The 15213-nt window shown below is 41.0% G+C and overlaps 1 protein-coding gene across 1 annotated transcript in view; it reads left to right on the top strand.

Moving 5' to 3' along the window:
- The window catches only part of gpc5c (glypican 5c), a 111010-nt gene that overhangs the window by 77726 nt on the left and 18071 nt on the right, over nt 1-15213 (top strand). The window contains exon 7 of the mRNA XM_019855900.1: nt 14080-14218. Coding sequence (XP_019711459.1) covers nt 14080-14218 — 139 coding nt within the window. The remainder of the gene's footprint in view (nt 1-14079; nt 14219-15213) is intronic.

The raw sequence follows: 15213 nt of genomic DNA, 5'->3' as shown, positions 1-15213 counted from the left end.
AAGGTAGTTGATATATGTTTTGGAATGTATTGTTAATAATAATCATCATCATCATCATCATCCACTTCTTGTGGCAAAGAGCAAAGCCTTGGAAAAAAAAAAAGATTCTGCTGTATAATTAGCCCTCTCAGCCTGTGATAAGTGAACCCTGTCATTCATCAAGACCTCTTTTATTTTAACACTCTTGTAAGTATACGCCTTGGACGCCGTTCACTTTGGCCATCAGTCACTTGACGCGGAATCCGTACCAACTAATAGAAAGCCATTAGGCGTGACTGGGGCTAATTTGGTAAGAAATCCTCTCTGCTGGTTTCAACTTGAGCCGTTTGTCAAAATGGGAAGAGTTGTGCTTCGGTCGGCGTCAATAATAAGAAGACATGATTATAGAGACGACTTGAACAAATACAGACTGCCTTGTTGATGATTAAATCCCTCGTGAATGGCGTGCGTTGAGAAAGCCTCGCAGGCAAAGCTCAATGATCAGTCAGGAGCGGATCTCGGAGTTCACCCGAGGCCACTGGAGACTCCTTTCCTTTGCTACGCTTGCCCTTCTTTACCTCCCCCCGCCCTTCACATGTACTCATTCTTGAAAATTGTTCATTTTGATGCAGAGCTGCTTTGTTCGCTGCATATCGACGGGAACGCTTGAATCGCCTTGGGTGAGTTTCAACAGTTCAGTGCCGAGGTCACCGTACACGGTGTCGGTGTCTTGAACGCTTCGGGCAGTGGGGAAGACAAGAGGAGTGAACGCTCGCCGTTGCCAAAAGTGCGTATTCACCATGCGGTGGGTCACGTCCAGGGTTCAATTTATGCAGCTCCAATGGAAGCTTAAAAATGATCCGTCTGAATCATTGTAATTAAAACGGTATTGTTTTGTTGTATGAAAAAACTGAGAGGGCAAGTGTTCTTCAAGCCCCCGTAAAATGAACATGACGGCTACACGAAAGAAAAGAAAACAACCATGCCAAATCTGAACGGTTTACATTGGCTTCAAAAATCAAGATAAATCTGGTCATTGTAGAATTACTGACTGCTTTACTAATCCACAAGTAAAAAAAAAAAGAAGTGCAGACCACCATTCATTTGTATTCTTTTTGCTTGACTCCCCCCGTTGAGTGCGTGAGTTGTCGCATGTCGAAATGTCACACGGAAATGATTTCAGCAAACAAAAATGAAATTGGCAGGCCTGCGCACGTTCTATTTGCATTCACGTCGAAATAGATCAAGAGCAATCTTTGTTCTTTGCTCGTATGATTGTCAGTCTGCTGTCCAGAGGCGCCTGAAACGCACGGCCATGTCTCGGAAAGCAACAAAGAAAGAAAACCCAGAAAGCTACGAGTCCCCGTTTGAACCTTTGCACACCGAATGTTTGTTAAATTCCAAAATGTGAAACTGTTTGACAAGAAACCTCACTCATCAATCATTCCTGTGCCATAATTTCCTTTATTCTTCATTGTAGCACTCCAGTTTGAAACGATTCGGAAACCTTTGCATGAATGCCACTGCAGGAACATCATCAGCAAGAAGCCATTTGCAGCGTTAATTGTCCGGGTCGACGGCGTTCAGCTTCGGCATGTCCATTTGTGTCGCCTTGTCATGTCGCCGTATGTAATACCAAACAAGCCCCGAAATGAAAAGGAGCAGGCCTAATTCCATACCTAACTCACCCAGGCACATCCCTTTCATTCGCATCCTATTTGATGAGCTCTTTTTTCTTTTTGCGCCAACAACTGTTATCCCGAGCCAAGTCGGAACACGGACGTATCCACAACAAACGCACTCATTAACACAATTGGAAAGCGCCGCTTAGGGAGCGGGTTTGATTCTCGTATTCATCATTTATGTCAAACGGAGAGAAAGTCCAAACGAGGGTTGGTCATATTGCGACACCTCATATTTGGATTAGGATACAGAGGGCGACGGTTCCATTAGTTACAGAATATCCAAGCATTATTTTCTCTTAAATGTCTTAAATGTTCCCTGCTTTCCAATGAAGTTCCATCTGTATATCAGTGATGGAACCCAAATCTCTCAGTACCTTGTGACTATGAATTGTGGTTGCTCGATTTTTTTTAATGACCTCAGTCCTGAGAAATTGTGATGTGATGTTCAGTTGACAGCAAGTGGCAAAATGGCCACCCCCTGACATGGATAAAAAATGGCTGGATTTTTGACTAGTGGGTGTGCATAAGAACCGATTTTTGTCATGGAAATTTGGGGGTTGACTTTTTCTTTAAGGCCTGCTCAACACGTTTTTACGGCATTTTTTAATCAGAGATACATGTAGTTTTTTTTTTTTTCATTTCCATTCCATTTATTTATTTATGTTCCATTGACTCCAAATCTGACCCCGTTTTTTTTTTCTCCAACATACCAAGTTTTCATCATAATAAACAGAATGAAAGTAATACATGTCATATAGTAATATAATTATTAATCTTTATGAACATGTTTTTTTTTGTTTTTGTTTTTTTATCGGAAGCGTTATAGCTATAAATGACAACATGTGGTAAAATGCGTATTTCACAAGTTTTTTTAGGTCAAACTTAAAACCAAACAAACAAAAAAATCTGCCAAACCTGATGTGCTAAAAGAAGGAAAGACATTTTTGAATCTCGGATTCAAAATTTGCTGTTGACTCGTGTTGTCGTCAAAGCCAAAGCTGTTTCTGGCTTCCATTTTTGCAAATCGGCACAATTGAAATTGATGATAGAAGGCGTGTGAATTAAAAAAAAAAAGCGGAAGATGGTTGGGCCTTTTTTTTTTTTTGTGCATTTTTTTATAGGCTCTCTTTAAAGTGCTTGTTCAGCAAAGCAGGAGCGCAGACCTTATCAGGACATTGCTTAGATCACATGCCAGAGATTTCTCAAGTTCAGCACTTTTATGATTGCTTGCACTCATATTCACGTTGATACGCGTACTCGACATAGCCTCCGAACCATAAACACACCCAGAAGAATGCACACACTTTTCATGCCATTCGTAATCACTTCCAATCATTCTCAGCCTCGCTCTGCCTTCAGTTGCCTCCATTGATTTGATGCCGGTGCCGTTAAATGCCCAAAGCATGAAAGTTTCATATCATTGTGTGAATCTTGAATTCATTTTTAGACAACAGTGTGGGAGTAAAATAAACAATCACTCTACATATAAAACTGAAGCGACGGCAAGGTCAAACTCTTGATTGCGAGATCACTGTGAATGCCCTTTTTTTTTTTAGTTATGAGTGACAAAACGCTTCATCAGGAGGTCGTTTTAAGATGGAAACAAAGTCACCAACACGCCCCCTTACAAAAATGGTGCAAAAAAAAATGAACAACAATGATTTTTGTCTCACCGCTCACTCATTGACTCGCATCAAGCGATTCCTCTGTGGTAACAATGATGAATTCTGCCCTCTAGTGGCTGAACATTTAATTGTTCTGTCTGTCACTACGTTGTCGTTGGTATAGATTGACGAAGAAACGTGATACGTTATTTGATGTCAATACAGTAGGTAATCATTTTCAGACCAGTGAAGTGAAATTGAACAAAAAAAAAAAATCATAAAAAAATAAAAGCAGCGTTATTCAGCAGTGGAGTGACAACTACACAGGAAGAAATGATACCAATTTTATTACCATTGTGTTTTGGAAAAAAAAAAAAAATTGTATGGTTACAATGAATCCCTCCCCCCATTAACATCCTCTTTTACATGTAGACACGGATGATGATGGAACTCTCCTTTATTTCCTCCCACAGTTATACGGGCAGAGTGGTAGGAAATGGTCTGCATGCACAAAGACAGAATCCAGAGGTCAAAGTTCGGAGCGCTAACCCCTCGCTCGCTGACGTGAAGGAGAGGCTTGAAACCTTCAACCAGGTAAGATGATGACTTCATGCTTGTCGACAATCATTTGCATATCACATGTTCCGCTCTTTAAAGAGCTCGACTGTCCTGGCGTGGGTCAAATGCTCAAATCAAACATCCCGTGGTGTAATTCAAACTTTGAAACGGTTTCCAGGTGTCTTAATAACATGCCTGTGACGTGTTTTTCGTGACCGTCATCCTGCCCTAAATACCGCAGGTTACCATGATGACGTGGATGAAGCCTAAGGCTCATCTCCCCGGCAAGGGGATGTGTACAGTAAGACAATGGCAGCTAAAGCGCAGAGTGAAGGAGGGAAAAAAAAAAAAAAAAACTAGCACCCATATGAATAATACAAGCATTGCAACTTGTGGAGGAAGCTTCATACGCTACACTGTGTGTATGTGGCACAAAGCCAGATCACCAAACACTAAAGCCCCCCACCCTCCAGGCTGTCACTTGACATTATCTCTGGATCTTCACCCAGCTTAGCCGATCATCTCACCTGGGGAGAAATTCCGGTTGGGGATGCGTTTTTGTATGTGGTTACATGATCTTCCCAACATTTTTTCAAAGGTCTTAGAGCCATGCTTGAAGCTGTATAATAGGCTGGAATAAATCATTTTTACCTGTATGGCAGACTGCTTCGTTGTACAACAAACAGGCTGACTCAATGGAACTACTAACTATTTCCACTTTTGTCTTAAAAAAAAAAAACATCCAGACTTTCAATCTTGAGGCAACATAATGACATACTGAAGAGGCGGAACAAAGTCATCCAGGAAGAGAATTCGTTCTCAAGCTATATGCAACATTTTAAATTGGTCAGTAATGCATAAAAAAAGCAACTGGAGAAAAAAAACAATAATACAAATATGAACTTGACACTATTGGGACGTAGGAGGTTTCCGCTGACAGCAACGATGTGTCCCATTTTAAGGGTCCGTTGTCGAGACTCTAGTGAAGTGGATCAAATGATCTCACGCAACAGGAGTGCCGTACTTAATGGAGGTTGTTGGTGTCTAATTAACTCCCCTCCTATCCTCATAAACACAAGTTGGACATCATCGCACTCAAGACCACTTTAAAGGAGAGACAGATTTCAGTTAAATAAAGGGCGATTGAAGATGAAAGCGGGACATGGACAAAAATGCAATGACTTTCGAAAGAAAAAAAGAAAAAGATGAGACGCGGGGATCAAGAGGTCACCAATGAGTGGCAGAAAGGCCGAGATGACACAAGCCACTTCAAAGTAACTCTATTTGTCATGTAGATGGACTTTAGCTCTGAAAGGAACCAAGAAGAAAAGGGCCGTTTCACACGAGCCCTCGAGGCCATTTGACGAGAGCGACGGAACAGGATTCCGTTCCCCCCTGAATGGCCTGGCCTTTTGTTGGCCCCCAAATGATATCCATAGCTGGTACAGCAGGAATTTCTCAGTTCAAAAAAAAAAAAAAAAAAGAATTTAGCCCTTTGTAAAGCGCTTTGGGGCTCAGAGTATATAGCCAATGTGCAGACCAAGGCTTTGGAATGGCGTGGCTGTGTTAGAGTGCCCTGTTGTCAGACTTGAGTGCATGCATGTCACAGAGAGAAAGTGGAAGAGCAAGGAAGGAAAAACCAACTTGACAACCATTGTGTGGAGAGGGACTTGATGCTGACATGGCTGCTTTAGAGCGCCTCATCGGTTGTGAGTGTGCACCAAAGAAGGAGCAAGAGTGACAGAAAGTAATAAAAATTAACTGATGACTTAAGCCAAGGTGGACACCAGGGCCACTTAAGAGTGCCTCGTTGTTAGCCGCAAGTATGCGCATAGGGTGGGAGAGTGAAGGGAATTATTTTGTAAAGTCGACAAATTGAAAGCCGGCATCTCAACAGGCGCTTTAGAGTGCCTCGTTGGAGCAGCGTGGAAAATTCCTGTTACAACCTGGTCGCCATTGGAGGCCTTAAGTGGATATACTGTATTTTTGTGGCTGAGGCATGTAGTTATGTATAGACATGAGAAGGATGCTGGACAAAGTAGCTTTCAGGGTGTACTTATGGTTTTTGTTTGACAATTGCTAGTTGAGCGCGCTGTGGTTTCAGCCCATTCACCGGACACGCCCACAGCGTTTGAGAGGTGAGATGATTTTTCATGTTCATGTTGATTGTTCACGATTTTGAAGCCTCATCTTATAAACTTGACAGTTTTTTCAAACTCATTAAAACTTGGCACTGGTTCGCATTTTTCTCCGCGCTGTCAAATTTAGTATCTCATCATGTCTCGTCATCTCTTCTCGTCCTGTGACATTCCTATGAAATGCACATCTCACAGGTGTCTGAAAATGTCACGACACTGATAGGACAAGAAAAAAATTCCGATCCGCCGCATCGTCGCACTTACCATGCGTAGCTGGGGCTCGCGTCCCGTTGACATAAATTACAGCTTTAAAGGGGACCACCTTGAATCTCAACCAGGTGGCCGAGCGCGACTGAGCTTTTGTGTTCATGCCAAATAAGAGCAACAGCTCAGATTTGCTAAGCTGCATAATGCGGAAGGCACTCCGTGGTGCCTCAAGAATATTTCAGTGTCCACAAGTGCACGGCTACTGTACATATTTAGCATGTGCGTTCAAGCCTGCGTGATCCTCGACATGTACCGTCCTGTGAAATCGTTCCCAGAAAAATCCCGCGTGAGCTCACGTGAGACAGCTCAACAAAGTGACACTTAGTTAGAAGCTTTCGCTTACTTACTCATCCGAAATCAGCCGACTGAAAAAGCGAACACAATTCCGAACTCCAGTATGATCACGATGTGGATAAGTGAAAGAAAATTAATGCCGGAAAATGAAAACAAACTCCGTTATTTCAGTGAAGGCTAACATGTAGCCATGTCTCTGCTCTTTTTTTTTTTTTTAATCCAAATTTCAATAACCGCCACTTTGAGCATGAGTGAGGTTAAGCCGCATATTTTTACCTTCGAGAGAGGAGTTACAGCCAATCCTCTGCGGTTCTCAGAGGATTGTGCAAAGTGATGTAGCTGATGTATCGTACATCGCGGCCCCCCTCGTCTGCCTCGAGACATTCTCTTTGTACAGCATTCCTTCCATAGAAAGAAAACAAAAAAAAAAAATCAGTGTTTGCATTTTGGCAGGTGTGAATGCATGCTTGGCCCATCCTGCTGCAGACAGGTTTGCAATGTGGATCTCACACGGCCGTATATCGGCTGCTGCGGCATCTCCATGTTGAGCCACGTATATAAAAGCACGTAATAACCCGCAGAACAGAACCTAATCTATTGACTGGCAGTAAAATGGGTCATTAATGGAGTTATGGTCCTCCTCTGTCTAGTTCCTCTGACTATCGTCTGCCTTGCTGTCTCCCTCTCGGTCTGGTAATATTGCTAACGTGAACAAGAAATGTCTCCAAGAGGATTTTTGATTCCCAGCCATTAGTCCAGCTGTTTAGTGTGGGAATTCTTTTACAATGGTCTGCTTGTTTCCACACAAAGTATTAAAACCAGATGATATGTTGGTTTGTCAATTGGAATTCACTCAGTGACGGAGGAAAAAAAAAAAAGCCAGACAAATCATTCTCGCACGTCTATTTTCTGCTCTCTCTGTCAAACTTTGGAAATGGCCGCGGCAGAAGGAGAGTTGGAGACACTCTTGGATTATTAACTGGCCAGTTGTGTGTGATTGATGAGATTGATTTTTGTGTTGCTGTGCGCTTGGCCAGAGTCCCAGCCAGGTTGCACATCCGAGTGTGTTTAAACGTGCGCCGGCCGGCTCCCCTCTCGACTTCCAGTCAGCGCTTGGATCCTGCTGTTGAGGGGACATACTGAGTCCTCAGAAGATAAGGAAGTTTGTTTACATGGTTTCACAATGAGCACACGGTTTGCTTGCAACTTTTGCGTGGCGCGCGGGCGGCTTTTACAGGATAAAAATAATATTACAATGGCAGTGAGATTGAGCTTAGGTAAATTTAATTTTCTAGTTTTTTTTGGCAGGTGACGGAGCCTTCAGTGCCACAGCCCCTCCCCCACCTTTGAAATTCATTTCCTACTAAAATCTGTGATGCTACTTCAGTGGACATATGCGGTTTTTTGAAATCTCCTCAAGGACCATCTGTTCACCAAAACATACATCGAGTAACTTCCACACACAAACATCCACACATACTTTTCGACTCCCCCCGTGACTTGGTGTTAAGCGTCCTTCAGGCTCTGGAAAGATGCTCCTTAGTGGTATCAATGTGTAGTATCGGTGCATTTTTTACGAGGACAAGAGCTGTACAGATGTATAGTATTGGCCGGGGCATCCCTAGTTTGTTCTGCTTTGGGAAAATATTGTGGTTCGTTGAGATACGAGTGATTTGCCCTCCCCCCGTGACTTGGTGTTAAGCGTCCTTCAGGCTTTGGAAAGATGCTCCTTAGTGGTATCTGTGTGTAGTATCGGTGCATTTTTTTACGAGGACAAGTGCTGTACAGATGTATAGTATTGGCCGGGGCATCCCTAGTTTGTGCTGCTTTGGGAAAATATTGTGGTTCCTTGAGATACGAGTGATCTGCCTGACTTGTGAGTTTTTTGAAATGCAAGCTGTTGGTTTGTTTGTTTGTTTGTTTTTTTGCTTTGACCCGTAGACGCAAACACTCTATGGAGGTAGTGAACTCAACTCACTTCACGATAAGCAGAAGTGTGTCAAATATTGAGCAATTCATCAAAATTGAGTCTTCAATCTGTTTCATTTCACTCCCAGTTGAGGTTTACTGTCAAACTAAACATTAAACTAGGAGAGTTACACGTTGGGTATTCTAAACAAGCACATACCCTTTAGTCTGTGATCTTAATGTCTTTAGTCTCCCAGCTTAATGTCTTTAGTTTTCTAGCTTAATGCTAATAAAAGTGCTGTTTTTCTAAATAGAAAAAAAAAACAACAAAGCCTGGAATAATGGCATTTGTCATTGTCACGGAACAAATTAAACTTGCACCTGGATGTAGCGCTGAACCAATTTTTGCGATTAAAGAAAGTAAAAAAATAACATACCCTTTAGTCTGTGATCTTAATGTCTTTAGTTTTCTAGCTTAGTGCTAAAAGTGCTACTTTTCTAAATTAAAAAAAAAAAAACAAAGCCTGAAATAATGGCATTTGTCATTGTTAATTAAACGTGCACCTGGATGTAGCACTGTACCAACTTTTGGAATTAGAGAAAGTAAAAAAATCATCATCATTATCATGCATTGTACATGTATTTAATGTATAATATTATTTTTTGATCCATTTTCTCTTAAACCGTCTATTTTTCACCATGGCTGTTTTATCACAATTGCTGGATGTCATTTAATGGCACCTAGTGTATGTAATGACTGTAAATGATGCACTTTAAGATAATATGCATATGTAAATTTAATGACATATATAATACATGAAAATTCATATGGAACACGGTAAACGTTGGCCCGTTGGCATGACCGTCGCCAACCGTTCCATTTTCTTGTGTGGCCTCTTTTGAAAATGTCACCTCCCATCCATGATCTAGTGAGATTGAAATTTTTTGAACCAAAGGTTTTGTATGTTTTGAACTTTTTGGACCGAAATCTGTCATGCAGAAGGCTATTAGCTCATTCAGCTGTGTTATTAGCGTTGCTCTAGTACTGCTGCAAACGACAGTGACAATGGTAAATGTATTTCATTTATTATTCAAGTAATAGCTCTTGGACTGAGAAAATCAAAAGCAATCGCTTTTGGGTTTTGTTTTGCTGTTTCAGCGCTTGCATTAGGTCTCATTAGATTTTTTGCAGGTCTACCCAATTAAGTGATCAGTGAACGGTCAACAGAGATAAAAAGCATTTTGAGAGCTTGACAGAAAAAATGCACAATGCTTTTCCCTTCTCTGTAATATAAAAAAAAAGGTTTGGTTTGAATGAAGTTTTAATTACATATTGACAAAATCATTTTCAATAGAAAAGGGTCAGCAGTAGCTCATCCGTGAGGACTCGGGCGACGCAAACAGAGGGTCACGCTTTAAGTGGACAAAGAAATTGCAAGTCGTTCAGGACGTGCTAGTGTGCATTGTGACTACTGTTGACGTGCCCTTGAGCAAGTCACAGAGCCCTTGGAAAATCACCTGAGGGCCGCTGACACAAATTGGTGACAAAATAGCAAAGTGGAAATTGAATTTCCCTTTGAGATACAGTATCATATTCATCATGTGTATTTATGTTTTTTAATTTAGGTTTTATCCCAGTTAGCTACTAATTCTCAAGCGTGACAGCTCATTGATTTCCCTTCTAGCAGTTTGATGAAAAGATGAACATCTCACCAATGAAATTACTCATAAGTGACAAGCACACACATTATTAGTTGATTTTCTTCATTGAAGCTTTGTCCTCTACATCATGTGTGTGTGTGTGTGTTTGTGTGTGTGTGTGTGTGTGTGTGTGTGTGTGTGTGTGTGTGTGTGTGTGTGTGTGTGTGTGTGTGTTTTGGGTGAAAATTGGGTTTCATTTCCCAATTCGCTTGTGGTGCGTGAGACATTTAAAATACTTATCGGGTGATCTTACATTGTGCTTCCTCTTGGAAGCTCCTCGCAAGAAATAAGAATTGTCATCGAAAAGCCACAAAAATGATTTCCATCTGTGCAACTTTGAAATCCGCAATTTGAGGTTGAAAGTCAAACAAACAAAGGGAAAAAAAATCTGCTTTGGAAACAAGCCAAGCAGCAATTTCCGAGCAGAGGAACTCTAGTTTCCACAGTAACGACGCCTTCATTGATTTCCTCACCAATTAAAACGGACAGCTGGGCCAAGCACCATTCTGTTAAATAGATACTTAAAGGCACTGTTGTTAGCGTAATACGCAACCGCTTATCAGGATGCTGTTGGTTAGCAACACTTGTTGTGGAGCTGGCTGTTTCATTGTGAACTCATGGGATATCCACAGAGTCTGTCCGTTTGTGTAAGAAGGAAAAAAAAAAAGTCAACGGGTTCATCTCGGCGACTTTCTGCAAACTGTTTTCTTTTCATAGTCCATCTTCTGTTAGCTCCAAAACATCCTGATGAATGCGTTGCATAAATACCTCATCCTCCCCAAAAGGGCACCGTGTCTTCTGTGAGCTTCCTAATCAATAGCGCATCCTCTAATTTGGCATATCACATTGTTGCGTCAAAGTAGGTAGAGCCAGGAAATGAGCAAAGGCTGTCGACAGGCTGAGATGTGAACAGAACCTAAAAATAAATGAATAAATAAATAAAATATAGTGGCGCCATGAGATAAGAGTCACGCGATTTGCATTTTGAAGTACGAGCCATCATTCAGCTGATTTTTTTTTTTGTTTGTTTTGCTTTGACTTGCGAGTGCACACTTGAGATACAATCACTCTTGTGTTGGCAGTGATTTCAAAAGCAGCAGCAATCTTTGAGTATACTAAACCACACAAACCACAAATAGCCCGAAACACCTTCAACATTTTTATGCAAATGATTTTTTTTTCTTTGATTTTTCTCGTCTTTTCAAATGGCACCCACCATAATATTTCCCGGTATCAACTGTTAGAGAATAATTTGAATGTTTTCAAACAAAACTACCCAATGATAACAGAATCCCCCCCCCCCCCCAAATGAAAATGTTAAAGTGCATTTTTCCAAATTATTATGCGCAGCAATGTTTCAAGACATTTTACAGCTTGTAAAGAACTGAAAAGTCATTTGCAGCATTAGGAGATTGTATTTGCTGGAATCATAAACATCTTAACAGGCCAAGTTACATTTTAAAATTTCTTATTCAACAGCAGCTTTGAAATTCTTGCATTGATTGAACGAATAATTGATCTTTAGCTTCTGCGTGAACCTGTCGGGTACCTATCACGGTTGATGACTTGAAAATCATGCTGAGATCCATTTTCATACACTATAAAAATCTGAGAAAACCAATACTTGCATAATTGTTTGGAACACGTTCTACAGTGTGTGATTCATTTTGAAACTCTACGATGAATAATTTAGCTACCTAGCTGGTGTCGCAAAATTGTTTTTCCTGGCCCCCCTCAGTGTGTCTACCTGTTGCTGTGTAGAATTCATAAGCTATAATAAATTGTTCCTCAAAGCTTGAGGAAAATCAATGTCAATACAGTGCTTGATCATTTGGAGAAGCATGTTAAATTGCACCACACATTACCTGACACATCAGGACACTCATGAAGAAAATGCCCCCCCTCCTCCCCCGAAAAGGTTTATTTGCACATTTCAATTCCATAATTGAAGAAAACGTAACACACTTTGACCCAATCCGTGGATACTTCTCATTTGCCACTTTGAAAAATGACCACTGCATATATTTCTGTTCGTCCCAAGAAACCCTGCGGTGCCATAATAGTGCATTCGACAAAAAAGCTACTGAATTGTATATCACCCTGGGAGCTGCTGCATGTTTGTGTGTTCAAAACTTGACTATTACACTAACAAAACTATTTCAGGTCACCTTTTCTGTCATGTGTTTTGAGTGGCATGAAGTGCCGTCTAAAACTTAAAGTAACGTTGACCTTGTCCGCCTTTTCCCCTGTAAACCAAACGTACAAGGCAGGCTGTTTGTTGTCTTCCACTTTACATTCACATCTAGCATTCACGATTCTCTCCGACCTTCTAAAAAGGATGCCTTTGTTGTTGTGTCAGGAGAGCTTCTGGTTTGACGTGTAGGAATGGAACAAAGAGCACCTTGATGATGTCGGTCAGATAGATGGGCCAGCAGGTGGTCCCATTAGTTGGCCACATACCGGGAGAGAGAGACAACTGTAACGAGAAATGGAAATTGCTTATGGTTGTAATGAATCATGATTCATTTCATCCCGGAGCAAAAATATCGAAACTGATGTTTTCATCCGAGGCTGTTCGTCAGGCTCGCTTTTGGCAGGATTGCAATCAAATTCAGACGACAAATTTTCACAATCCTATAGAAAAAAAGCACTCCCAGGAGTACATTATTGACTTTATACTTTATACAACTGAATAACATCATTGTGTCTGTTTTTGGAAAAGGAGATGTTCCAGAGTGGCACAATCGACACCTTAAAACTCATTTTCTAATACTTGTTCTTGAAGCAGGATTGCAATCAAATTCAGACGACAAATTTTCATAATCCTATAGAAAAAAAGCCATGTCATTTTCTGAATCAGATGTTATACACCTGCGGTGACACTCATTTTTTTTTTTTGGGACACTTTTATCTGACTGTGCTTAACAACTGTAAATTTTATTTAATCGCTGAAATGAAATGAACCCAAAAAAATGTCATGTCTCCCTTTGATGTGTTCGTTTCTCAGCGTCCTGTACCACTTGTTAAACCACGCCGTCGTTACTTTTCAAACACTGCTTCACTGCTCATGACACATTGTTGGCAGCTGTACTACTCAATATTTTCCCTGCCAGCGCTTTTCATTACTTACAGCCGACACTGCCTGATTGAGATTAAACTAAATGTCTTATTCTGCTTTTTTTTAAAAAAAACTTGAGGCATCGGATGAATCTGAGTGTTAACATTGTTTGGGGAATTTGCCATGGCATTGACAAATGATTTGATTTTGAAAGAAAGCACCAGAAGTGCATGTGTACATCCTTGTGTGGCAAAGACTCTCTGGAGCTTCCGCTAACAACCAAGGCCAAATGATCTCCTCCACAACATGCAAGATTTTTAAACTCTCAATCGAGAAGTCCCACATCAGTATATTTCATTCACACCGAAACGGCTTCGCTTGGCCCTGGATGTTCGTTATTAGATTTTTTTTTTTCAGGGCCGAGTGGTTGCAATGGCACGGCTTTTCAGAACCATCTCGAAAGTGGTTCTAAAACGAGTGCCATTCCCCCCTTCGCCTTGAGGATGGCGGCTTTGTGCGACCGCCAGAGGGCTTTGTTTTCTCAGAACTAAAAAACTCTCGTCTCACAATATACATGAATAATCATGCAGATACACAACCTTTCTGTGGGCATAAAAAGCAGGATTACAACAAATGCCATTGAAGTAATGTTCAACAAAAACTAGGTGATGCCGTAATGCCGTATTGAACTTCCTGATATGTTCTTATTTCAAATTGATACGATCTTAAACTAAGTGTGCCGCCATCTAGTGGTCGACAGTGATTTACACCCAATATTTCAAATGACAGACCAAAATGTGTCATACAATTACATTTTTGTGTCAAAGTAACATTGCTCTTCCAGTGTGGGTCAAACTCTTAGTTGTTGTTTTTTTTTTTTTGTCCAGGAGACCCAGGAGAAATTTCCAAATCTGGGCCAGATGGAAGCCTGGGAAGAGCTGGGCAGTGGGGAGAAAGAGGGCAGTACAGCAGATTGTGATGACGAAGATGGATGTCAAGCCTCAGGAGACGGTCAAGACACAACCTGTGAGTAACATTCATAACTAAGCCCACACGTTTGCAAACATTTGAGCTCACTTCTCACTTCTGTTTAAAACCACACGCTGATGTCTCTTACGGTGCCACAAAAAAAGGGCCTCTCAGGAGTGTCTTCAGAACTTGACACAACAAGCAAGCCTGTTACATCTTTTGACTGAACACGGAATGAAGTGTGGTGTTGTTCGGGCTTGTGTTAGCTTTGACGTCGTTTCTATGACAGGCTAATCCACAAAAGCGTTTCTTTCAAAAAGAAGCATACATACAACTCATTCGAATTGTTCTGCCAATAACAGAGGCAAAACCACACGGCCGAACCTGTCACTTAAAACTTAAATCCCATTTAGAAATGAGCCATAATAAAAAGTAATGAGAAATATAAACATACACATTCAGGTCAATCATTATTGTTAATTTGCTCCCTTATCCACCAAAGAAATCTTTTTGAATACCAAAGCTCACTTAATGCAGTCATTTTACCATGCGGCTCTTTTGAAGAATCAATAGTCATTACACCGCCAGGTCCACACTGCCCTGGACAAATCCTTTTGGCCCCGCTCCTTGTTGCCATGTGGATAAAACACGCTGGCCTTTCGAAGAGCTCTATCGGTTGTAGCACCGGTATCCTCACATCAGTGAAAAATCAATCCAAGCCACTGTGTGAGATTTACGAAACAAAAACCCCTGAGTGTCTGCAGTAAGTATCAACCGAAAGCCTGGTGAGGCCGAATAAAATTCTACGTTTGGGAAGTGTTACTGGCCTTTTTGGATTCATGACATTGTAATAAAATGAAGGCTTGCTTTTGCTCTACCTTAAAATGAAGTCTGAAGTTTGAAATTGTCTGTCGGTATGATCAACTTTTGACAAAATATTCCATTCAGCATAATGCCATATGTTGCCTTTTTCATTTTTTTTTTTTTAATCTCACACTTGACTTATGTATTATTGTTCAGCTTTTCAAAGAGTTTGCGGTCAAAGGATATTT

This window comes from Hippocampus comes, unplaced genomic scaffold (assembly GCF_001891065.2).
Source record: "Hippocampus comes isolate QL1 unplaced genomic scaffold, H_comes_QL1_v1.1 scaffold114, whole genome shotgun sequence".
Taxonomy (NCBI): domain Eukaryota; kingdom Metazoa; phylum Chordata; class Actinopteri; order Syngnathiformes; family Syngnathidae; genus Hippocampus; species Hippocampus comes.
The sequence above is the reverse complement of the archived record's forward strand: the minus strand, read 5'-3'. Positions and strand labels throughout refer to the sequence as shown.